Raw genomic sequence first — 24,376 nt, forward strand, 5'->3', positions numbered from 1 at the left:
GAAGTGATAGCAACCAAAAGGAGCCATCTTCCGAGGTAAGGGACTAACAGTCGTCTCCCAATTGGTTCAAACAACGGCCTCTGCAAAGACCGCCAAGAGCGAATGCCATTCCCAAGGACACAAGAGTGGCCTGACATGTGGGACCAACAGAAAAAAGCACCTCTGGATCAGGATCGGTTAGATTTATAGAATATACAATTATGTCCACTTACACATGGTGAAAAGCAAGTTGAGCACAGATAATACTCAAATAGTGGCGTCCGCCCAGCGTTGTGAGCCTGTGTAAAGAAATCCATCCATAGGAAAGAATACAGTCCCGTCCAGCAGGATATCCTGATTCTGTTTTAGGGGTTGAAACCTAGGCTTGGCTCTGGTTAGCTGTGAGATACAGGCATCTGGCGCAGTGACATCACTAGCGGTGCAACAACGTTACGGCGCATGTGCACTGTGTTAAACAAGCGCGCACCTTCCTCAAGCTTAGAGGACACAGGCTCCCATGAGCCTTATATGTGCTACCGTTTGGCACCATCTAGTGGGAACTGTGTACAATAAACCAATTTCCACAAGAGGACTCCAAACTCAGATTGTGTATTATAGCAAATGTAACACAAAATTAATCTGCGCTAATCCAAACTTATTATCAGGTTTAGACAGTGATGTGAATGTGAACAACGATATGTGACCACAAAATTAAAAGATTCAAACCAATTGAAAAAATTGACTAAATAGTGCTGCAACCCTAACAAAACTGGAATTTTCAGTTTAAGCAATATGAAAGGTACACTCAGGTGCGCTACTACTGTCAAATCAACCGGACTGAGGGAACTCCCTTAGCCTGGGTGTGCATATGGAGTCTTACTTTGAACAATACTAATATCGAATATCAAAATAAAGTGCCATCTAAAAACTCCAAACAAGCAATGTATAAATGGTTACAATATAATACAATATGATACAATCCACTTAAGGGATAAGTGGTTGAAAAAAGCAATTAAAAAAAGTCCTGTCACTCAAAATGTGCTTTCCTAGGTGTCCGGTCCTTTCTCTGAAAGCCAGGATCTTGTGAGAAGTTGAAAAAAGGAGGCCGCTTACCGGAACTGTTGGACCCCTATCATGGGGGTCTTAAGGGCTCAAATGTGTTGAATCCCGCAGGCAGGAACAGCCGATGAGCCACTGGCGCTGGGACAGCGGTATGTTAAGGTTCCGTGGGCTGGAACAGCTGATCAGGTAGAACAGCTGATGAGGTTACACAGACTCCGATCCTTCATAGGCACTGTTGTATCTGTATAGCTGGACTGATCGCGGTTGTATCAGTGGATTTGGGTTGGATTTAAATGATGTAGTGAGGGAAGTCTTCTTTTGAAGTTTTTGCTCTCCCTATTGTCCCTTTTCAACCTGGAAGGATGGATACAGCACAAAAATCAGTCTGCAGCACCTCCTGGCTTGCAGAGCATGTCGCTGTTCACATGCTAGAAAACTAGTCAAAACCTACTGCTGGCAACTCACTGTTACATTACAGAAGTTGCCACTACAAGTGGAAGAACATACCAAGAGGCAAATTCTGCCGCCTCAAACGCAATTGCACAAACCACAATGATTTTATTAAGGAGAGTAGTGTGCTTAGCCAAAAACAGAGATAAAAGATACCCAGAAGCTTTCATCCAGGAGGCCTACACGTACTACTTACCAGATACCTCACCACAGAGGAAAAAAAAAAAAAAAAATCGCCCCTAGCAAGCTGAAACCTCTTCCCATTCAGTCCAGGTTTAGGTTTACTCCCACTGCATGGCATGTTTCAGTGCAAAAAACCTTTGTGCAAAATTTGTGATTATGTACAACATGGCCAGAAACATTTCTCCACTAAGGGCAAGACCTAATATCAATGAGTTTTACAACTGCTCATCTGATTTTGTAGTTTGCCTCTAATGTCCCTGCCATTTACTTTGTGGGCCGCACTATCCGTCCACTGAGATAAAGATTTGGAGAACATTGCAGAAAGATTGAGGAAGGAAAGGATAAACACAGCGTTCCTCGCCATTTTCCCAAGTGCCAAAAAGACTCCACCCATGGCCTTAAGGTATGGGTCTTAAAACAAATGCCCAAAAATCTATCTGAGGCAGAGAGGTTCTATAGGCTGTGTGAACGCAAAAAAAAATTAAGGTTATTTAAAACATACCAAGGTATACATACATGCCTAACCATGTTCCCTATAGATTTCTAGTAATTCTTTTTATCCTACAATTAAAAGATGTTTTCACTGTTCAATTTTAATACATATACTGTTTTAGAAAATATGCTCCTACCAATGATGTCTTTTATCCTGATCCAACCATTTTGAATGATTTTATTCTCTGTGTTTCATACATGTTTTTAATACTAAGAGTGTAAAATAAATATATATATATATATATATATATATATATATATATATATATATATATATATATATATATATATATATATATATATATATATATATATATATATATATATATATATATATATATATATATACACACACACACACATACATATACACACACACATATACATATACACACACTTATATATTATATCCATCTCTCACATACAGTCATTTTCATCCCCATTTCCCATATATACACATATATATTTCCCCCCCCCCTTTTCTTCACACTTTAATATTTATTTTTTTATAAAAATTCCTTTCTTCTTATTTCACCACAGTTTTTAATTTGATTTTCACACCCTAATACTAGACCCCCATCAAGTTATATATTCAGAGTCACTTTGCATTTGCTATAATACACAATCTATTTGAGTTTGGAGTCCTCTTGTGGAAATTGGTTCATTGTACACAGATCCCACTAGATGGCGCCAAATGGTAGCACATATAAGGCTCATAGGAGCCTGTGTCCTCTAAGCTTGAGGAAGGAGCGCGCCTATTTAAACACAGTGTGCATGCGCCAAAATGTCGTCGCACCGCTAGTGATGTCACCACGCCAGATGCCTGTATCCCACAGCTAACCAGAGCCAAGCCTCGGTTTCAACCCCTAAGACAGAATCAGGATATCCTGCTGGACGGGACTGTATTCTTTACTATGGATGGATTTCTTTACACGGGCTCACAACGCTGGGCGGACGCCACTATTTGAGGATTATCTGTGCTCAACTTGCCTTTCACCATATGTAAGTGGACATAATTGTTTGTATATTATATAAATCTAACTGATCCTGATGTCCTTTTTCATGTACTTGGAGCCCACTTCATGCTTCCCTGAAGGCTTGCCCTGGAATACGGACTGTTAGCCAGTATATACAAAGGTTTTTTGCCCACTTGCTTTTTATTCTTTTCACATCGTTATTTTCCCGTTTATGACTAAATCCCCAGTGGACATTTATACCATATCTATCAATCCAGCAACAGTGCTACTAACTCATAATTGCCAACAGTCCCGATTTTCCCTGGGACCCTCGTCCCGATCGGAGGCTGTCCCAAAGCAGGATTTCCATCAGGAAAATCGGGAATGTTGGTTTAATTTTTGGAGCAGCTGGCTCCAGCAAAATGGCCGCCGGCACTAGATCTTCCCCCTAGTGTTCAGTGGAGAGAGGAAGGGGGCTAGATCCGTGCAGCCAATGAATCGGCTTCTTTAGCTGCACGGATCAGCCCCTCCCCTATCCACTGAACACATGGCGCCGGTGTCTTGCCGAGAAAGTTCCCCAGCTAGTCAGCTTAGTTCGGCTATTTCCGCCGGCTCGTACTGTGTAAGTGCTGCGCAGTACAGGGGGGTCCTTACTTGAAGAGGGGAACTCTCGGCAGAACACCGGTCGCTCCTGGAGTTCCTGGACGTGTGGTGGGGGGCGTTATGGGAGGGGAGGGTCTGCACTGGCACTGATGGAGGGGGGTCTGTACTGAGGGAGGAGGATCTATACTGCTGGAGGGGCGGTCCTGAAGGGGGACCATAGTTGGTGGAGGGGGGGGGTGACACCAGCTGTAGTGACACCACCGACTCTTGTCTCTGCAGCAATTTAACTTTAATGCACAGGAGGAGGGGGGTTAACTATGTACAGCGGGAGTTACTATGTACATGGGGGTAACTAGGGGGAGAGGGGAAACTATGGCTCGGCCGGGGGCACCTGATGCAAGGAGGGACTCTGCCGGGGGCACCTGATGCAAGGAGGGACTCTGCCGGGGGCACCTGATGCAAGGAGGGACTCTGCCGGGGGCACCTGATGCAAGGAGGGACTCTGCCGGGGGCACCTGATGCAAGGAGGGACTCTGCCGGGGGCAGGCGACGTGGCTAGTGATGCGCTCAGGGATCCTACTGATTTGGCTATGGTGAGTTGAATGATTTCATTTTATATTACAATGTAATAGAAATAATGCACTTCAATCATCCCGACACCATAATCATGGTGCTGGGATGATTGAAGTGCTAACACCAGGTGTTTGGAGTATCTTTATCTGCTGATTGTTAAACTTTCTAGAATACACATATTTCTATTGTTGTGTAGGATCTGGGCTTGCTGTCCCGCCATTCCTCTCTAGCCCTCATTCATCTCAGACTCTAACCACACCCCCTTTGAGCCATGCTCATTTAAGCCATGCCCACTATTTCACGTAAACCACGCCCATTTTGCCACGACTCCGTTTTCTTTATTGCCATGCCTACAAACGCATGCCCCGCCCCCTAATTATACGGTTCCGCCTACAGCCAAAAAATGTGTCCCACAAATTTTTATTGCAATGCTGACAACTATGGTAACTGTTTGACATGTGGAACTACCTATGCTACAAGCTGTATGAAGTATGAATCAAGGAGTGAGAAACAATGGCCTCTGGAAAAAATGGATAGGGATGAACTAGAACCCTTTATGGTACTTAAGGCCAATCTCCTTTCCCCTACTGATGGAGAAAGATGAAAATTTCCCACTCATTCCTGTGGGTGCCACTTCCTGGCTTTCCCCAGGAAAAAAATTTCCAAGTCCTGTAATCGAAGTTCCCTAAAACCAACTTCCAGCGTCTCAACAGTGTAGAGATACAGGGACTCATGACCATTAGGTCCCGCCATTCTTTACCTGGAATATGTACTAGTGATAGAGACAGCACTTGTACTGTCTCAGACAGAATGTGGTTCACTTTCCTGAGCCGCATGACTCCTGGTAAATGTATGTATGCATGTATACACACACACACACACACACACACACACACACACACACACACACACACACACACACACACACACACACACACACACACACACACACACACAGAGGCATTTCAGGATTACACCTACAAGTGGTTCGCCCCAATATCCAGAGCGTACTGGCCAAAAAATCCAAGATATTGATGGGTATTTTCTCCTATGGAGACCAAGTCCACTGAACTATAGCCACCTTCAAACCAACTGGAAAAGCTGGCATCAGTGATTATTGTCTTCCCCATCCCTTCTCTAAAATTCCAACAATTAATCAGCAATTTTAGCTCTGCAATACCCCAGGAACAGAGCCCTCTGGCAATCCAATGCCTGGAACTTCATGTTCCAGACAGAGAGAACGATCCTCTACTAAAGACCTGGAGTAGGACTGTACATAGGGAACGTGCATTGTCCTAGATACAACTTCCTTGGTAGGTAGGCATACCTACCTACCAAGCTTTTGCTGGCTAAAAGATGGAGCGCAAAAAAAAAAAAAAAAACCCACCTCAGACTGCCCTAAGATCTTCTGGTCTGAGATACACTCAAAAAACACAGCAACCTCAGATGCCTCCCTCACACAGGTGGGGAAAAGCTTACAGCATCTGGTATTCCCGGGCAGTCTCACCTCCATATACTAATCAGGCTTGATCCTGCTTAGACTTTGATCAGATATCAGGCATGATCAAGGTCGTCATGGCCGCAGTTCATCTGATTAAAAATGAATGCATCAGGAAAATACTGCAATGCCAAGCCCCAGTGTGGCTCAGATGCATCTGACACCACTGTCCATCGGGGATGTGGACACAGCCAGATCATTGAACCTGAGAGCGGTGCAACTGCCTCCCCTGGCTGCCTCTTTCTGGAACCATTTAACTGGTATAACAAGTAAATGACGTAGCAACTATATTAGCAAACCTAATACACAGTCCTTCAAGGATGCAGGCCTAAAAACAATGTTGATTTACTGCTATGCAACCCCTTACGCATGCAAGTATGCAGGTACCCAGGTATGCCGTTATGTAGTTACCCAAGTGTGCAAACATACAGGTATACAAGTATTTTTGCCATTCATGCGTTTATGACTGCAGCTTAAGGCAAATCAGCACATATGTATGTAATACCAGGCAACCAAGCACACATGCATGTAATACCAGGTAAACAAGCCCATATGCATGCAATCCCAGGCAACCAAGCACATGCATGCCATCTCAGGCAACCAAGCACACATGCATCTCATCCCAGGCAACCAAGCACATAGTCCCAGGAAAATAAGCACACATGTATACAGCTTAATGTAAATAAGCACATATGTATGCAGTCTCATGTAAATAAGCATATACGTATGTAGTACAAATGCGACAGTATGCGTTTAGGCAATATGCATTTATGGAAGCATGAAAGCATGTGCTTGTGCAACTATGATTAGGCAAAACATGCACTTATGTAATACGTGCTCCTGGAAACATGCATTTATGCAATAAGCAAACTTGTGTTTATGCAACACGTATCTATGCAAACATGTATAAACATTCATCTTCATACCATGTATCTTTATGCAATATGCAAACATGAACATGTATCTTTGTGCAACCAGGCATCATGTATCTTTATGCAAACATTTATAACCATCGAATATGTAAAACATGCATCTTTAGCAACCGTGCTTTTCAGCAACCATGTGTTTCAGCCACCGTGCATTTTAGCCAGTTTGCAAGCATGCACCTGCTTAACTGCAGTTGGCCCCATGCCAGTCCTCGGTCCAGCCTCGTCGGGGGGGGGGGCTTACCCATGCTCATGTTTTTCCAAACTTGTATATTTAAACATGTATTTAAACAATAAGTTTGCAAGCATATATACTGCGCTGCACCTGCCTTTCGAGCAGTCAACACTTTAAAGCAAACTGCTATCCATTCAGGGGTGTATCGACTTACAGTTGTACAGTTCCCCCTGATAAGCAGTAAATAAGCAGCATATAATCACTTGCCTGCCACACAGTTCTCCCATAGTAAGTACTCACACTTTGTTAGTATCTATGTGCTGCTGTTATGTCTCCAGAGTCCCTGCTAATCACATGGCCACCCTTCCTGTCCATATAAAAACAGGCCATACTGAGCAAGCCTGCACACTAGTACTTGGAGGAGAAACAGCAGGCCACACAACTAAAAAGTACACAGCATGCTTAAACAGCACACTGCCTCCCAGTGGCCACCGGGAGGACAGTCAGATCTCTTTTTTTTTTTTTTTTTTTTTTTTTTTTTTTAAGAGAGAAACTGCAAAATTGCAACTTGCCATTCCTGCTGCAGGATTGAAAATAACAGGGGTCCAACCTTCACCCAAAGAAAATTACCTTTGAAATATGCACACCTATGTGCATTTCCACCCATAATGCTTCAGCATCAACACACTCTCCATCAACATGGTCCTCTCACACTCACTTTTAGACCACTTCTCACAGAGAGACACCGTCACCTTTTCGCCAGTCTTTCCGAAAGAGCATAGCCAGAATTATTAATAGCCCAATCATGCGAAGAATGAAGCCAAGATTCAGCAATACCAATTAAATCATAGTTGTTTTCCGTGCACCAAAGCCTTCAACTCTATTTTGCTTGGCAGATTTCGGTCATTGAACACACACACTTGAATTCATTGTCACATTTTGCTCTTGTGTTTTACATATCTTTTTTAGTAGTACTAATAGTACTATAGGTGCCAAAGGTTGTGTGTAACATGGCAAACTCCTCATCACCTGCAATAACCTTCCCCCATTCACCCACCATTAACATCTGACCCCTTACGGACTTGTCTGCCTATCATGGTCCAATTCTTCCTCCCCCCATGAATCCTGGTTTAAATACTTCTCCAGCCTTCCCATAACCTTTATGTCAGCACAGAAGACCCCCTTACCCTGTAGGTCAGTAAAAAAGTCAGCCCAATGCTCTAGAAACCCAAATCCTTCCTTCTTACACCAGATCTTTTGCCAAAATATTCAGTTCTCTAATCTGACTTTCCGGTGTTGTACACAGGCAATATTTCAGAAAATATAACCTTGGAGGTCCTTCCCTTCAACTTGCTCTTCAAATTGATTCTCACGGATCCTCAATCTACCATGTATTCTGTCACTGGTTCCAACATGGACCTGTCAAGACAGCTGGGTCACACCCAGCCCTTCACAGTAATTTTTCAACTCTGTCCACCACATGCCGAAACTTGGCACCAGGTAGATCGCAAACCATTTGGTTGAGGCAGTCTGGGTGACAAATTATTCTATCAGTCCTTCTCTTTGGAGAACCCCCCATTAGCACCAACTTTCTATAATGTCCTGCATTACCATCACCACCCCTACTAGATGGACAGCTCTCCCGGCTGTTAGGGGTAGCAGTGACAAATCTGGGGCTGCCACCTCTACATATATCCCAGCATTTTTCCTAGAGTGCACTCTATACTAGTTACAGTACTATTTACTTTGCAGTTAAAGCTTATATGCACTGTTTATGGCTGATTATTGAATTCCAGTCTAGTGGTACAGAGCTCTGTTCTAAGTTATCTTGGCATTGTGATTCTATGGTCTAGCGCAGTGTTTCTCAACTCCAGTCCTCAAGGCACCCCAACAGGTCATGTTTTCAGGATTTCCCTCAGATGAAACGGCTGGGGTAATTACCAAAGCAGTGAAACTGATCAAATCACCTGTGCAAAATAATGGAGAGCCTGAAAACATGACCTGTTGGGGCACCTTGAGGACTGGAGTTGAGAAACACTGGTCTAGCGGACTGTCTGAACCTACCTTCTGTGTGTTAGTTTATGCTCAAACCAGTATTTTAACCCTTACCAATACATTGAATTCCTTTATCACTAAGTGGTCTTGTGTTTATTTCCTTGTACTAATTCACAACCAAGTTAAAGGTAACTACGCTCGTAATCTTAAGTGCTTGCAGTAACTTCATTCAACCAGGTGTACCAGAAGGGCTGAAGTTGTTCTTGAAGTCAAGTTGCAGAACAGAGAACCAAAATTACCAAGCGACCCCTAAGGGGGCAGCTCTACATATGCTAGGTGTATGCTATAGTATTATGTAGAACTGTGGATGACCACTTTGCGCATTGATTTAGAGTGTCCCTGTAAAAATGCCCTCTGTGGCATCTCCTCTCTTTTACCCGCAAGACTAAAATGAATTCTGCCAACAGTATGGCACTTTGGTTTTAAATTGGCTGGATATAGTTCTAGGTACAGTATGTGGGACTTGGTTAATGCACAAAATAAAATCATATCATATATCTATCCGTTTCCTGTTTGCAGTGGTGGCTAGTGCTGTAAATTTTTTTTTGGGGGGGCAGCAAACAAGACATCCTAAGGCCACCCCCCCGGCAGTCGCTCAGTCAGACCCCCCCCGTCACTCGCTGGTCCCCCCACCAGCCCTGCATTTTCCCCATCTAGGTGTGGGCAGCTTCGGCACCTTCCGGTGTCTCCTCCTCCTGGACGACCGCTTCCTCCTGGGCGTCTTTACCCTGCGTCTCCGACTTCATGGCAGTTTCTGCCTCAGCGGCCTCCCGCCTCCTTCCCTCAGCAGGCAATACAATCGCTTCTCCTCTTGGCCAATCGGATCTTAAGACCCGCTTCCTGATTGGCTGTGAGGAGAATCAGAAACACAATAGCAAATATTAATTTGCTATGGTCACACAACTGGGTGGGCTCTGCACCCCGAGCCCACCCTTTTTGAAGGCAATTCGAGCCTCAGGCTCTAATCATGTGCTTAACAAAAAAAAAAAAAAAAAAAAAAAAAAAAACACCCCATTGAAATCCATATGTCCGGCGCCATGAATGTAGATTAGTCCATGGATTAAGTCCATGGACTCAAGGGTTAGGTAGAGCCGACATTCTCTGCAGAGTGGGTTACAAGGCATGGTGGGTGTAATACAAGCTAAAGTGATGGGTGCCAGACACAGTTTGAATGCAAATATTGTTTCTTGAACAAGAACTGTGGGAGAGAGGGTTAGGGCCAGGACACCCTTAAGTAGATGCAATGACAATTGGCAGACCCTGAAACTTCTATTAGGTAGACAACTATGCTGTGGAAGACCTCCAGCCAGACACCACTTCTGTATAGGTAGGACTGCTGTCTCCTATGGCAAAAAAATCTTTTAACAGTCACTAATGGTAGTTGTATTTAACCATTGGTAACACAAATAGCTCTCCTCACACTCTACAGTCTCTCTCTGTAGGTCTTCACTCACTGAGCTCCCAGTCTCTCAGACCCAATCGCCACTGGATCCCCTGAGCTCTCACTTCCATAACTCTGGATCTTCCTCAAGCTTCACCCCCACTTGCCTGCTGGGTCCCTTGCTTGGCACTCAGATACTCCTCAAGCGTCACCCCTGATGACCCACTAGGTCCCTGGCTTAGCACTCACTAATGCTCCACAAGCGTCACCTCTGCTGTCCCGCTGGGTCCCTGGCTTGGCACTTGCTGAAGTTTTTCCCACTTCTTCACCATCCCCAGCTGGTGAGAAGACTGCTCTGGTACTGGCTCTAGCTTACTCACAGTGGTCTAAGGATTCCTTAGTGGTGACAGCTTCCCTGTCCAGCTGAACCATTACTCTGTTGGACTCCAATCCTGCAGTCCCAACCCTGCGCTGCTTCCCCTGCTTCTGGATAGGCCCTCAGACAGCCTAGCAGGCAGATGTCCCTGGTATGGGCCTCAGGCTTCCGGCCTAGCAGCCCGGGGCAGCATAACACACGTCTACTCAGACAGCCGTTCAAGTGGCACTGGACCCCAATCACCTGACTCCATCTAAATAAGCTCTCCCAGCAGGCCAAGGGGCTTAAAGAGACCCTTGCCTATTGGCGGAGACACCCCAACCATTCATAACCTTACCTTACTAAGCCCTTGTCTATCTAATGTCACCAGCATAATGCCACTTAGCGACAGAAGAGAGAGGGTGCAGCAAGTCCATAACTAGACAGGAATCAGTGGATCTACTAACAATTAACCAGGGCAACTACCGCCTGCAAACTAAATTTACTAGCAACCCTGGCTAAACACCAGGGTGCTACACCAACATGCAATATATAGGTTATGAAATGCTTAGCCAGATCTGGATAAATGAAAAGTTGTTCTATATCATGAAAGAATATGCTGAAAAACTGAACACAATTAAACTACCAGCCTAAATATGTGGTTTTAAAATAAAGGTTTTATGTGATGTAAATAAAAAGCTTTTATGAGATTTTTATACTTTACATGTTTTATGACTTCAGTGTACAGAAAAATTCCCACAGGTGCTGTGTTCCTGGATTTTTTTTTTTTTTTTTACGCAATAAACCCAGATTCTGCATTTTTTTTGCAACACACCCATACTGCATATCATATGCAATGTAATATGTAATGTGCAGGTGGTTTGCCCACCACTGTAAATGTGCATTGGGGATCCATATACACTGTATAATGGTGGCGGTTTGTGTATTACCATGTAATGTAGCAACAAGTGGTATGACAAACATTTTAACACATTTAAACACAGGGAAAGAGGTAAATGGGCCCTTATACCTCTTCCATGCATGGTGTGTGCACTTGGAGCCTGCTAATATGCAAGTGTGAAGTTGTGCAAAACCATGTGTGTTGTGTGTGCAAACAAAATTCACAGGGCGTTATTGGATCAGTAACATTTTAGAGAATTGGATTTTAATGGGGTGGGGGGGTGGGGGAATAAAAAAGGGGTGTAAACATGCGAAAACAGACCGATATAAGACATGAAAACTAATTTAATAATTTAGGCATGATTCACACTTCTACATTGCAGTAATGCATGTACCCTACATTGCGGTGCCATTTATTTCCATAGTTTCACAGTTGGTAGGGTTGAATAAAAACACTAGTCCATCCAGTCCAACCTGTGTAACTGGTGTACACTATATTGTCAAAAGTATTGGCTGAGGTCAGGACTCAAATGTGCAGGCCAGTCAAGTTCCTCCACCCCAAACTCGCTCATCCATGTCTTTATAGACCTTGCTTTGTGCACTGGTGCGCAGTCATGTTAGAACAAGAAGGGACCATCCACAAACTGTTCCCACAAAGTTAGGAGCATGAAATTGTCCAAAAGTCTTGGTATACTGATGCCTTAAGAGTTCCCTTCACTGAAACCAAGGGGCCAAGCCAAACCCCTGAAAAACAACCCCACACCAAAATGATTTGGAGTAATGCACAAAGCAAGGTCCCTAAAGACAAGGATGAGCAAGGCAAAATATCTGAAATCTGAAGGCATCAGAATTCTAATTTGTGCAAAATAATATCTTTGGGACCACTATACATATACAATAATATATCCCAACATTTCAGGGATGCACAAAATGTATTAAAGTTACATATGAAATGCAGTCCTCAGCTATAATTATGTATCCTCACAGCTAAAGGGTATACTTGCTCATGTTTTTTAAATATACAGTACATGCGAGTGACAACTGCAAACCAGCACTCAGCTGTCTCTAAAGCGGACCATAGATGGATTGAAATTTGACCAATTCAGCAGGAACCAGACAAATTTTTATCCATCTATGGCCATTCTTGCTTGGCAGATGTCTAACGATCAATTTCTGTCAAACAACAATGCTGGAAAACCTTTATTCCTTTATTGCTCAGCAATAGGGATGGGCCAAACACCCCCCTGTTCGATTCGCATCCAGAACATGCGAACAGGCAAAAAATTAGTTTGAACGCGGTTAAAGTCCATGGGACACGAACATAAAAAAATCAAAAGTGCTAATTTTAAAGGTTAATATGCAAGTTATTGTCATAAAAAGTGTTTAGGGACCTGGGTCCTGCCCCAGAGGACATGTATCAATGCAAAAAAAAAAAAAAAAGTTTTAAAAACGGTCGTTTTTCAGGAGCATTGATTTTAATAATGCTTAAAGTGAAATAAAAGTGAAATATTCCTTTAAATTTTGTACCTGGGGGGTGTCTATAGTATGCCTGTAAAGTAGCGCATGTTTCCCATGTTTATAACAGTCCGAGAGCAAAATGACATTTTTAAAGGAAAAAAAAAAAAAAAGTCATTTAAAAAAGTGCTAGTGGTAGTGCCGGCTATTAATGAATTGTCGGTCCCCACAATACACATAAGTCATTGAAAGTCATTGAAAAATAAAAATACGTGGGTGTCCCCCAAAATTCCATTACCAGGCCTTCATCCGGCAGGCCGCAGGAAAGGGGGGGGGGGGGGGGACGAGAGACCGCCCCATCCCCCCTACTGAACCGTACCAGGCCACATGCCCTCAACATGGGGAAGATGTCCCCATGTTGATGGGGACAAGGGCCTCATTCCCACAACCGGTGGTTGTGGGGGTCTGCGGGCGGGGGGCTCAGATCCCAGGCCCCCCCATGTGAATTGGTAAGGAATACATTGTACCCCTACCATTTCACAAAAAGAAAGTATCAAAATGTTAACAAAAAACCACAGGAGACTGCTTGGGACAAGTCTTTTTTTTTTTTCCCTTTAAATAAAGATTCCAGCGATGTAATCCAATAAATCCATGCTCCTACTCCAGCGATGTAATCCAATTCCATCTCCATCGATGGATCCCCAGCGACGAACATGCACAGGATCCTGCCTCCACCCAGCCAATGACACGGCACCAGCTTGACAGCTCTTATGTAGCTGAGGGCAGGGCCACCTGTCACGTGACCCTGTCCCCCTCTGACAAGGGGAAACGCCGGGGGTTTCCCAGTGACGTGTACAGGTGACCCCGCTCCCCTCCAATGCAACAGGAATCCCACACCATTTTTTATTTTGGCGCCGAGTTCCCCTTAATATCCATACCGGACCTGAAGGGCCTGATGATGGAATTTTGGGGGACCCCCACAAATTTTTTTTTTTTTTTTTTTCTTCAATGACTAGGTGTATTGTCGGGACCAACAATTCATTAATATCCGGCACTAGCACTTTTAAAATTACTTTTTTCCTTTAGAAATGTAATTTTCCTCTTGGACTGTTATAAACACAGGAAACAAGCACTACTTTACAGGCATACTATAGATACCCCCCAGGTACGAAATTTAAAGGAATATTTCACTTTTGTTTCACTTTAAGCATAATTAAAATCACTGCTCCTGAAAAAACAGCTTTTTTAGAATTTTTTTTGCATTGATACATGTCCCCTGGGGCAGGACCCGAGTCCCCAAACACTTTTTATGACAATAACTTGCATATTAACCGTTAAAATTAGCACTTTAGATTTCTCTCAGACTTTTAAAAGGATGTTCCGCGGCTTTTTGAATTTCCCGCGAACACCCCAAATTGTTCGCTGTTCGGCGAATGGGTGAACAGCCAATGTTCGAGTCTAAAAGATAGCCCATCCCTTCTCAGCAAGTACAGTCAATTGGAGTACTCCTGCAGTCAGGACAGTGGAGCAGTGGGGAGGAGCCTTCCATCCACCTCGCTTGTGTGGATGGGGGAATCTATTTGCTTTTTATCATATGGCCCGCTGGCTGAGAAAAAAATAATATAAAAAAAAAAAAAAAAAAAAAAAGGAGAAGGATTATCTATGGGTAGCTTAAAAAGCAACTCCTTTGAGAATTGGTAAAGTTCACAGCCAGGTATGAGAAGAATGAGAAGAATGAGAAGAATGAGAAGAATGAGAAGAATGAGAAGAATGAGAAGAATGAGAAGAATGAGAAGAATGAGAAGAATGAGAAGAATGAGAAGAATGAGAAGAATGAGAAGAATGAGAAGAATGAGAAGAATGAGAAGAATGAGAAGAATGAGAAGAATGCTAGTAATACCTCCTTTTAAATCTTCAATAAATCCACCTTTATTCATATTAAAAATCTTCACTTCCTTCACGTATTCTTCTTTATGCAGAAATTTTACAATATGTTCACCAACGAACCCAGAACCCCCAGTCACCAGGTAAACCAGATCCTTCGCCATAGTCGCAGAATAATGACTAATTAGAATCTGAAAAAGTAACAGAGATTTTTACTTAAAGTACATGTAAACCCTTACCTTGTAAAACAACCCATTCAGTTTAAAATAGAAATAGAAGGCAAAACATGTGTATGAATATGACAAAAAAAAAAAAAAAAAAAAAAAAGGAAGAAGGGGGATATTTAAGTGATCACCTAACCTCTGTTAGCTGAGGGTGGAGAAAAAGCAGTACACTGGTCTTCCCAGTAAATGGATATGCAGGGGGGCAGCTCAGCAAAAGTCTGATCTCCGGTGTCATGTGACTTGTTAGTGTTACAAGGTCTCAGGTGTGAATGGGGAGCAGGTGTGTTAAATTTGGTGTTATCGCCCTCACTCATACTGGTCACTGAAAGTTCAACGTGGCACCTAATGACAAAGAACTCTGAGGATCTGAAAAAAAATAATTGTTGCTCTACATAAAGATGGCCAAGGCTATACCGAAATTGAGCTGCAACCCGGCGGCCAGGACCATACAGCGGTTTACCAGGACAGGTTCTACTCAGAACAAGCCTCGCCATGGTTGACCAAAGAAGTTGAGTGCACGTGCTCAGCATCATATCCAGAGGTTGTCTTTGGGAAATAGACTGTTGCAAGCAGGGGTGTACTCACTTTTGTGAGATACTGTATGTGTGTTTATTTAAAAAAAAAAAAATACTATACTTCTCCAAGTGTAACCTGTAAGCTATTCTATATGTTCCCCAGTTGTGACATGGGGCTGGTTTACACTTTAATGTGTGTTGAAGCTGAAGTGTAAATGAGCCCTTTCAGTGTATGTAGATCATTTTTTTTGTTTTAGATAGAGTATGGTGGACTTAGAACCCTGGTTAGGTTTCTGCTGCTATCTGAGTCTACACTGGGGAGATTCACTCTATTGGTCCTGGTGACTTCTACCAGTACAGAAAGTGGCTCATAAATCCAAACTTTAAGTTGTCACTGAACCAGAGACTAGCTGTGAAGCATCACTCACCTTATGACGGAGTGGGCCTTGCAAATGGAAGACACATTTTGGAGGCCCAGAGGCACATGTTTAGTTATCCCTGGAAGGACCAAAAATAGGGGGGGGGGGGGTGGAATTAGAGGACAAGTTGATGTATAGGCAATTTCATCCACAGACAATGGGTCTGTGACTGTCCTGTAGATCCAGGGTTAATGATTATCAATATCAGTGATATTATAGAGGTAATGTGGCACCTACAGGACTGTATAGGGGTTACCTCAGTCAGTGTGTCACTCCCAGCCCAGAAAGGCACATAGATGAGCACAGTGCAGATTTTCCTTTGTGTGTCCCCTGGATCCACAGGAGCCAATGTGCCAATAAACACCCCAGCATTAGTCACTGACTCACTGGGACGCTCTTGGTTATTTTGGACAGGCCTGGGAACCCTGTACCGGGAAGGAAGGATTTGGTGAGATACTTTCTGGAAAAATCAGCCTTATTCCATGTTCACTTAACCCCTTCAATCACTCCTTCCTTATCCTGTCACTGACAAATTAGACTTTCCAGTTCTGGGGAAATACTGATATACATCAACATCAGTGCTTTATGGAGCTAATGACCCAGTCACTGAGTCAGCTGAATCACATTCAAAATTAATATGCAGTCATATGGTGGATAGTGAACTGTGGCAGTGGCATTTAGTCATGAGGTCCATCCCCTTATACAACATGTGTGTCCCCTGAGCTGTGTACCCCAAGGCTCAGACACCCTTCATGTAGTTCGTTACAAATCTTACTGGACGGAGACCACTCTTGGCCCATTAAACCCCAAGATTCCTGGGCACTGTTAACCTTCCTAAATCTACACTGTTCTGTAGCAGTCCAGGGCAGTCTTAATGAGTGGGCACCCCTAGGCACTGCCCAGGAGCCCCAGCTGCATTGGGGGCCCCTGCACTTTCCCTGTCTCCTTGCAGATTTGTAAACATGTACAGCTTTCAAGCCGATCGGGTCAGCAGAAGCATCAGCGGTGCGGGGGAGGCTGCCTCTGCCTGTAATACTCCCCTTTCATTTAATCACAATAGACTGTCCCTCGAGGATCTTCAATAGATCCCAAGGCAGCCCGAGATGGTGGGTGGAGCTGGGGGTGTGGCTGCCTCCTCCAGTCCTCCCAAACACTTCACACAGGCTGAAGAGAGAATACAGCAGCCCTGGGAGTGTCCATATCCAGGAATACAGTGAGCACATGTCACTGCATACAGAACTAAGATGCCACTATTTCACCCTATACTACTAATACTGTCACTATAGCTCCCTATACCATCCAAGCCTGTCACTATTAGACATGTGCGCCGTCAATAAATTTGTTTCGTATTAGAATTCATATTTCGTGTCTGAAATTTCGTACGAAATACGAATTTGTTAGATTCGTTAACTTTTCCTAACAATTACGAATGTTTGTTATGATGAATTTATCATTATGAGGGGCTCCCACCATCCCTGTGCTGTGCGGACTTCCTGGGTTTTTAACTTAGGTTTGTTAACTTTTCGTAACAATTACGAATGTTTGTTAGGAATTTGGATCCGAAATTCGTAAACGAAATTTCGTACAAAATTTGGAAGCATAGCAATTCGTATTTAGGATCCTCCCGAATGTAAGGAAATTCGTACGAATTTGATTCGTACGAAACTAATCGCACATGTCTAGACTCACTATACCTCCCTTTGCTATCCAATCCTGTCACTATACCTCACAAAACTACCAAAACTTGACACCATACATAACTACATCTGATACTGCACACTTCTGACTTCCTCTCTACTGTGTCCTCCAACCCCCCCTGTACTGTGCCCTCCTGCCCTCACCCCCCATACTGTATACAGTCATACATAAATACAGCCCACTGGGAGTGGCATTTATGACAGGGGGCAGTGTGTACAGGGAGCAGGATAGTTTCAAAAAGGAGTGGGAGCAGTGTGTACAGGGAAAAAAAAGTCAGTGTATATGGGGGGTGGGCAGTGTGTAGAGAGAGCAGGACAGTGTGTATAGGGGGTGAATTTAATTTAATTCCCTAGTTGTCTACACAGACTTGGTTGGCACTGTCACAACACAGACATCCTGAGTGAGTGTTCGTTATCACAAGTGCCAGGTATAGCTCTCTATCAGCCACAGTGACCCATGATATGGTTTATTTATGACACTTCTTTCTGGGCAGGGGGCTGTGTGGATGCAGAACTTTTCTCTCGAATTGGGCTTCGCCACTGATCCCTGTAGAGGTTGAGGAATGGCTGCTTTTAGAATGTTCTGGGTAAGGGCAGAAAGCATAGAGAGTGTTAACATACACAGTAGAACATGCACATGATAGCTACAGGCATCATTCAGATATCCCCTCACAAGCTCACGGACGTCATTTTACTATAGCCCGGTAGGAAAGTGGTTTTAAGGATGTAAAAGTTTTCCAGGAAGTGTGAACTGTCATGGATGTAGGACAAAGAGGTGACCAGGGGTTAGAGAAAGTGATCCACATATAAAGATAGGCCACTTGTGACTTTCTGTAGCATCATGTGACCATCCAGGAAACATCAAGAGTGCATAACAGAGTGGAGGGGTCAGGAGTGTATAGTGCACAAAGTTCAGGTCTCAGGAGTGTGCAACGCACAAAGGGCAGAGGTCAGAAGTACATAACAGAGGGAGATATACTAAAACTGGTGCGCACAGAATCTGTTGCAACTGTGCATAGTGACCAATCAGTTGTGCATAGTGACCAGTTTCTAGGCTTTATTGAACAAGCTGAATTAAGAAGCTGATTGGTTACTATGCACAGCTGCATCAGATTCTGTGTGCACCAGTTTTAGTAAATCTTATACAGAGGCTCCAGGGGTCTGGAGTGCATAACACAAATTTCAAGTCTCAGAAGAAGTGTGTAATACAGAGTTGAGGGGTCAAGAGTGGGCAATGCACAGCGCAGGGTCAGAAGGGTGTGACGAACAGAGTTTTGTCAGGTGTGTGTAATACAGAGTGCAGGAATCAGGACTGCGTGATGCACAGAGTGCATTGGGTCAGGAATATGTAACAGATAACAGGGGTCAGAAGTACATAATGCACAGGCTTATGTACAGTATACGAATAAAAATTATCCCCATTTGCCACTACAAACATCCAAGCCCATATTCCCCACAGTACAGATCTCCCCAGACAGCCTCAATTCCCCACCCAGTACAGAATTCCCCCTCACAACCTTAAACCCTCTTTAACATGGAACCCAGCAAAGACCCCCCAGTATGACCAACTCTTCCAACCCCTACTCAGTACAGACCTCCAGTACAGACAGCCCTTACAGTAAAGAACCCCCTCCAGTACAAATAGGGATGAGCTTGATGTTCAGGTCAAACATACACTCGACCATCGGGTGTTTGCCGAAGAGCAAACATTATGGGGTGTTCACGGCAAATTTGAGTGCCGCGGAACGCCCCCATAATTCACTGCAAGATCGCAGTGCATTGCTGTATGGTGATTGGCCAAAGCAAGCACCCGACCTGCATGCTGTGGCCAATCATGGCTCAGGGGGACCAGGTCCACACCCCACATTATATAAGGTTGCCTACACGGTGGCCCTGTGTAGTGTTGTTGGTGTGGACAAAGATAGACACACACATATATACATACACTCTGCATCCAGTGTAGCCTATATCTATAGTGCATTCCGTGGTGTACTGTCTCTAATACAGTGCAGGCGGTGTACACAGTATCTAATACAGTGTGTACAGTTTCTACTAAACTTCTGGTGGTGTACGCAGTATAAAAATAGTGTAGCGTGGTGTTGCAAAACAAAATATACATCATGTCCGGAAAGCCAAGGAGAGGCAGATGCTCACAGGCCACTAAAAGAAGGCAGGCAGCCTCTGTGTCTTCAGTCAGTGCTGGTCGTGGACATGGTGCATCCTCTGCAGGTGGCCGTGGGGCTCACTTGTCTTTTTTCTGCTGCTGGCCGTGTTATTGAGCCAGAACATGCAGAAGAGTTGGTGGAGTGGATAACAAAGCTGTCCTTATCTGGGAACTCCAACCCCACTATACCTCCAGTCCTCAAAAACCTGCACTGAGAGGAATGAAGGTATCACAATATGTATCCCAAGTACTTGCAGCCAATCTGCTAGCAGTACACCACCATCTGATTTTAGCAGGCAAATTTCCATACCCCAGTTGCTGAATCGTAAAAAGAAATTCGGTCCCAGCCATCCACGTGCTTAGCGTCTGAATGCTAGCTTGGCCAAATTGCTAGCACTGCAACTGCTGCCTTTTCAGCTGGTAGACTCTGCCCCCTTTTGTAAATTTGTGAAATGTGCTGTACCTCAGTGGCAGGTTCCAAAACGCCATTTCTTTTCACGGAAGGCCATTCCGGCTCCCTACCGACATGTGGAAAGCAATGTTTTGGCCTCGGACAGCAGTAAGGTGCATATTACCACTTACTCATGGTCCAGCAGGCATGGGCAGGGACGTTACCTTTCATTCACGGTACACCGGGTAACTCTGCTGGCAGCTGGGAAGGATGCAGGACAGGGTTCAGTATTGTTGGAGCTCATTTCGCCACCATGCCTCCAAAATGGTAATGGCGATTCTGCCACAGCTCTCTCCTCCACCCACTCTTCTTCCTCTATGGCCGCTTCTGCAGATTTGTCCTCTGGACCAGCGGTGCTCTGTAAGGGTTCAAGGGGCTACGCAAGCAGTCAGGCAAAAAGATGCCATGCGGTGCTTGAGTTGGTCTGCTTAGAGGACAGGAGCCACACTGGAACAGCCAGCTCTGCAGAGGCAGCCTCAGAGTTAGTGGACGCCACACCAGCTTCAGCCAGGAATGGTTGTATGCAACAATGGCACCAACCTTCTCCTGCCCTCCGACAGGGACACTTGACCCATGTTCCATGTTTGGCACACATTTCGAATGTGGCGGTGCAGTGGTTCTTGAGCAGGTACCCAGGCTTACAGGATCTCCTGAGGCAGGCCAGAAAATTCTGTGGTCATTTCCGCTGGTCATACACTGGCATTCAAAGGGAATGCAACCTACCCACCAACCGCCTCATTTCTGACATACATAGCAGGTGGAACTCAATGTTGGGAATGCTGCAGCAGCTGCACACGCAGCAGAGGGCCATCAATGAGTACCTGTGCGAGTATAGCACCAGGACAGGGTCAGGGGAGCTTGGCTTCTTTTCGCCACGCCAGTGGCTACTGATCAAGGATGCATGCACTGTCCTGTCACCATTTGAGGAGGCCACAAGGATGGTGAGCAGCGACAATGCATGCATCAGTGACACTGCCCCTCTAATCTTCCTGTTGGAGCACATGGTTCGTGGAATAATGGACAGGGCACTTGAGGCAGAACAGCGGGAGGAAGAGGAAGACTTCCTTACCTCTAAAGGCCCCCTTTATCCAGATAGCATTCCTGTGGGTGTGCCAAATATGAGGGAGGAGGGACACTCAGCAGCAGTCTTCAAGGGATGGTTTTCAATCCCCAGAAACCCAAGGAGTTGTATGTGGCTGGGAGGAGGTTGTTACGGGTCATGTGATCCTTAGCGCCCCAGAATCGAATGCCTCTGCAAGCTTACACTGCATGGCCTCCCTGATTCTGCAAAGCCTGCGAAAAGGCCCTAGGATTCGTGGTAGCAAGGAGAGGGATTACTGGCTGGCAACCCTTCTTGATCCACATTACAATGAGAAGATTGCAGAACTCATCCTGCCTTTGCGGAGTGATCAGAGGATGAAACCTCTTCAGGAGGCCTTGAAGAAAGGTTTGTGCAATTCATTTCCAGACACTGGGAGGTTACAATTCCCTGGTGCTGGACAAAGTGTTGCTGAGGCTTCGTTCAGTCAGAGGAAGAGCTGTGGAGAAGGTGGCCAGCTGAACAATGTCTTTAAACAATTTTTCAGTCCTCAGCACCAAGGTCTGATTGGTTCAAGCAACCATCGCCAGCATCTGCATTACATGGTGCAGGAATATCTAAGGGCAAGAGCAAACTTGGAGACCTTTCCAACAGAGCATCCACTGGGTTACTGGGTCTTGAGGATGGACCACTGGCCAGAACTTGCTCAATATTCAATTGAGCTACTAGCATGTCCTGCATCCAGCATTCTTTCTGAATGCACTTACGGTGCTGCTGGAGGGTTTGTAACATATCAGAGTGCGCCTGTCCACAGACTCCGTTGATAGGCTCACATTCATAAAAATGAATCACTCTTGGAACAGCAGCCATCAAGCACCTGATGCTGATGTAACCGATTGAATTATCTATGGATGTGGGATCCCTTGAAGGCTGCCTATTAGGGATGGGCGAGCAGTTCGGCCCAAACATAAGTTCGGGCTGAACTTTGGTTGTTCGGCCCCCCGAACCGACCACAACACATTGCGGTGCTGAACACTGCATTGCAAGCCCTGATTGGCTGAAGCAGTGAAAGCTTCAGCCATTCAGGGCACAGAGCAGTGTCAGAGTCATGATTGGACACCATCATGACTTTATCCAATCATGGCTCATTCTTGCTCCACAGTATAAAAGTATTCTTTCAATGGCAACCATTTACAGTGTGATTTCGGCATGGATAGAGATAGAAAAGGGCGCTGTTCTGTGCTATTAGTTATGCCCTGTACACACGGTCGGATTTTCCGATGGAAAATGTGTGATAGGACCTTGTTGTTGGAAATTCTGACCGTGTGTAGGCTCCATCACACATTTTCCATCGGATTTTCCGACACAAAAAGTTTGAGAGCAGGAGATAAAATTTTCCGACAACAAAATTCTGATCGTGTGTACACAAATCCGACGGACAAAGTGCCACGCATGCTCAGAATAAATAAAGAGATGAAAGCAATTGGCCACTGCCCCGTTTAAAGTCCCGACGTACGTGTTTTACGTCACTGCGTTTGGAACGATCGGATTTTCCAACAACTTTGTGTGACCGTGTGTATGCAAGACAAGTTTGAGCCAACATCCGTCGGAAAAAATCCTAGGATTTCGTTGTCGGAATGTCCGAACAAAGTCCGACTGTGTGTATGGGGCATTAGTGTGTTATACTGTGCTATTTCGCTTCAATTGCCAGTGTAGAATATTAGTTTTGTGTCAGTCTAGGGATAATAAGAGTAGTGGAGGACCATCATTCAACTTTGCATAGTGTGCAGCTAGAGTAGGGACAGCTCAGATAGTTTTAGTGTAGTGAGACCGTGTCATTCATACATACATTAGTGTAGCATAGGGACAGCTCATATAGTTTGTGTAGTGAGACAGTGTCAGTAATCTTGACATTAGTGTATAGCTAGAGTAGGGACAGTTCAGATAGTGTCAGTGTAGTGACGATTGAACACCATCTATTTGATTGTGTTACTGCCAGTTTAATGCTATATTAGTTCTGTGCGTCACTGTACATTTGGCGCATTATATTGCAGTTTATTATAGTGTATTCGTGGAGTGCGCCTGTGTAGTACGAGTACTCAAAGTGCACCAAACACCTATTTACATTTATTAAAGTGCATCTACGTACAGATTTCAACTTCTTTACATTTGCTTATAAGCACCGCTCCCTCCCAATGTCAGAGAACAAGGAGAGACAGACATTCCCTTGGCACTGTAAGGGGGCCAGCAACAAATGTGTCCACAGGCAAAGGTGGACGTGGTGGTCAGTCCTCAGGCAGGGCATCATTTCCTCTTTAGTGAGTATGCCCATGCTATCCAGCCACAGCATGCAGAGGAGGTGGTGGACTGGCTTACTAAACCTTCCTCATCCTGTCACGCAAGTAGAGAGAAGTGTGCAGTCCCCTGCTTTTGCCAGAGTGGATAAACCTGCCTCCTTGTCCACATCTATTCCTGCCATAGCCCCAACATCAGCCATTGAGGAGACAGCTGAGTTATTTGACCACAGCGTCAGCCACTTGCTTCTTGAGGATGACAGACACACAGACACCAAGTGTTACTTTTCGTGATTTATTGTGTTTTGTATATTTGTAACCTTGACCTGGTGTGTCAGAGGGGTTGAAGATCTTGATAAGGTCGAGGCGAAGAACAGAGGACCCATCATATTCAGCGGCTCTAACAGGGGTAGCACTACACAATTCATGTTCCCCTTGGCAGTGCTCAGCTACCCAAGCCCCTTTGGCAAAACAGGCTTGAAAAAAGAAAAAAAAAAAAAAAAAAGGGGGGATTCATCTCCATAGACTTCAATAGGGCTTACATTTAGGGATTTCAGTTTTTCTAATTGTTCAGAGATTTGCTTTAGTCGCTCATCTATACTAGATATAAATACATACCTTTACACAAACTATATACAGTAACATA

General features: G+C 44.5%; 1 protein-coding gene across 3 annotated transcripts in view; it reads right to left on the reverse strand.

Annotated features, from left to right (window-relative positions):
- The window catches only part of LOC141128985 (3 beta-hydroxysteroid dehydrogenase type 7-like), a 178,320-nt gene that overhangs the window by 39,856 nt on the left and 114,088 nt on the right, over nucleotides 1–24,376 (reverse strand). For all 3 annotated transcript variants that reach the window (XM_073616669.1, XM_073616674.1, XM_073616668.1), the window contains exon 2: nucleotides 14,944–15,118. In XM_073616669.1, coding sequence (XP_073472770.1) covers nucleotides 14,944–15,118 — 175 coding nt within the window. The remainder of the gene's footprint in view (nucleotides 1–14,943; nucleotides 15,119–24,376) is intronic.

Source organism: Aquarana catesbeiana, linkage group LG02, assembly GCF_042186555.1.
Source record: "Aquarana catesbeiana isolate 2022-GZ linkage group LG02, ASM4218655v1, whole genome shotgun sequence".
In the NCBI taxonomy this organism is placed as follows: domain Eukaryota; kingdom Metazoa; phylum Chordata; class Amphibia; order Anura; family Ranidae; genus Aquarana; species Aquarana catesbeiana.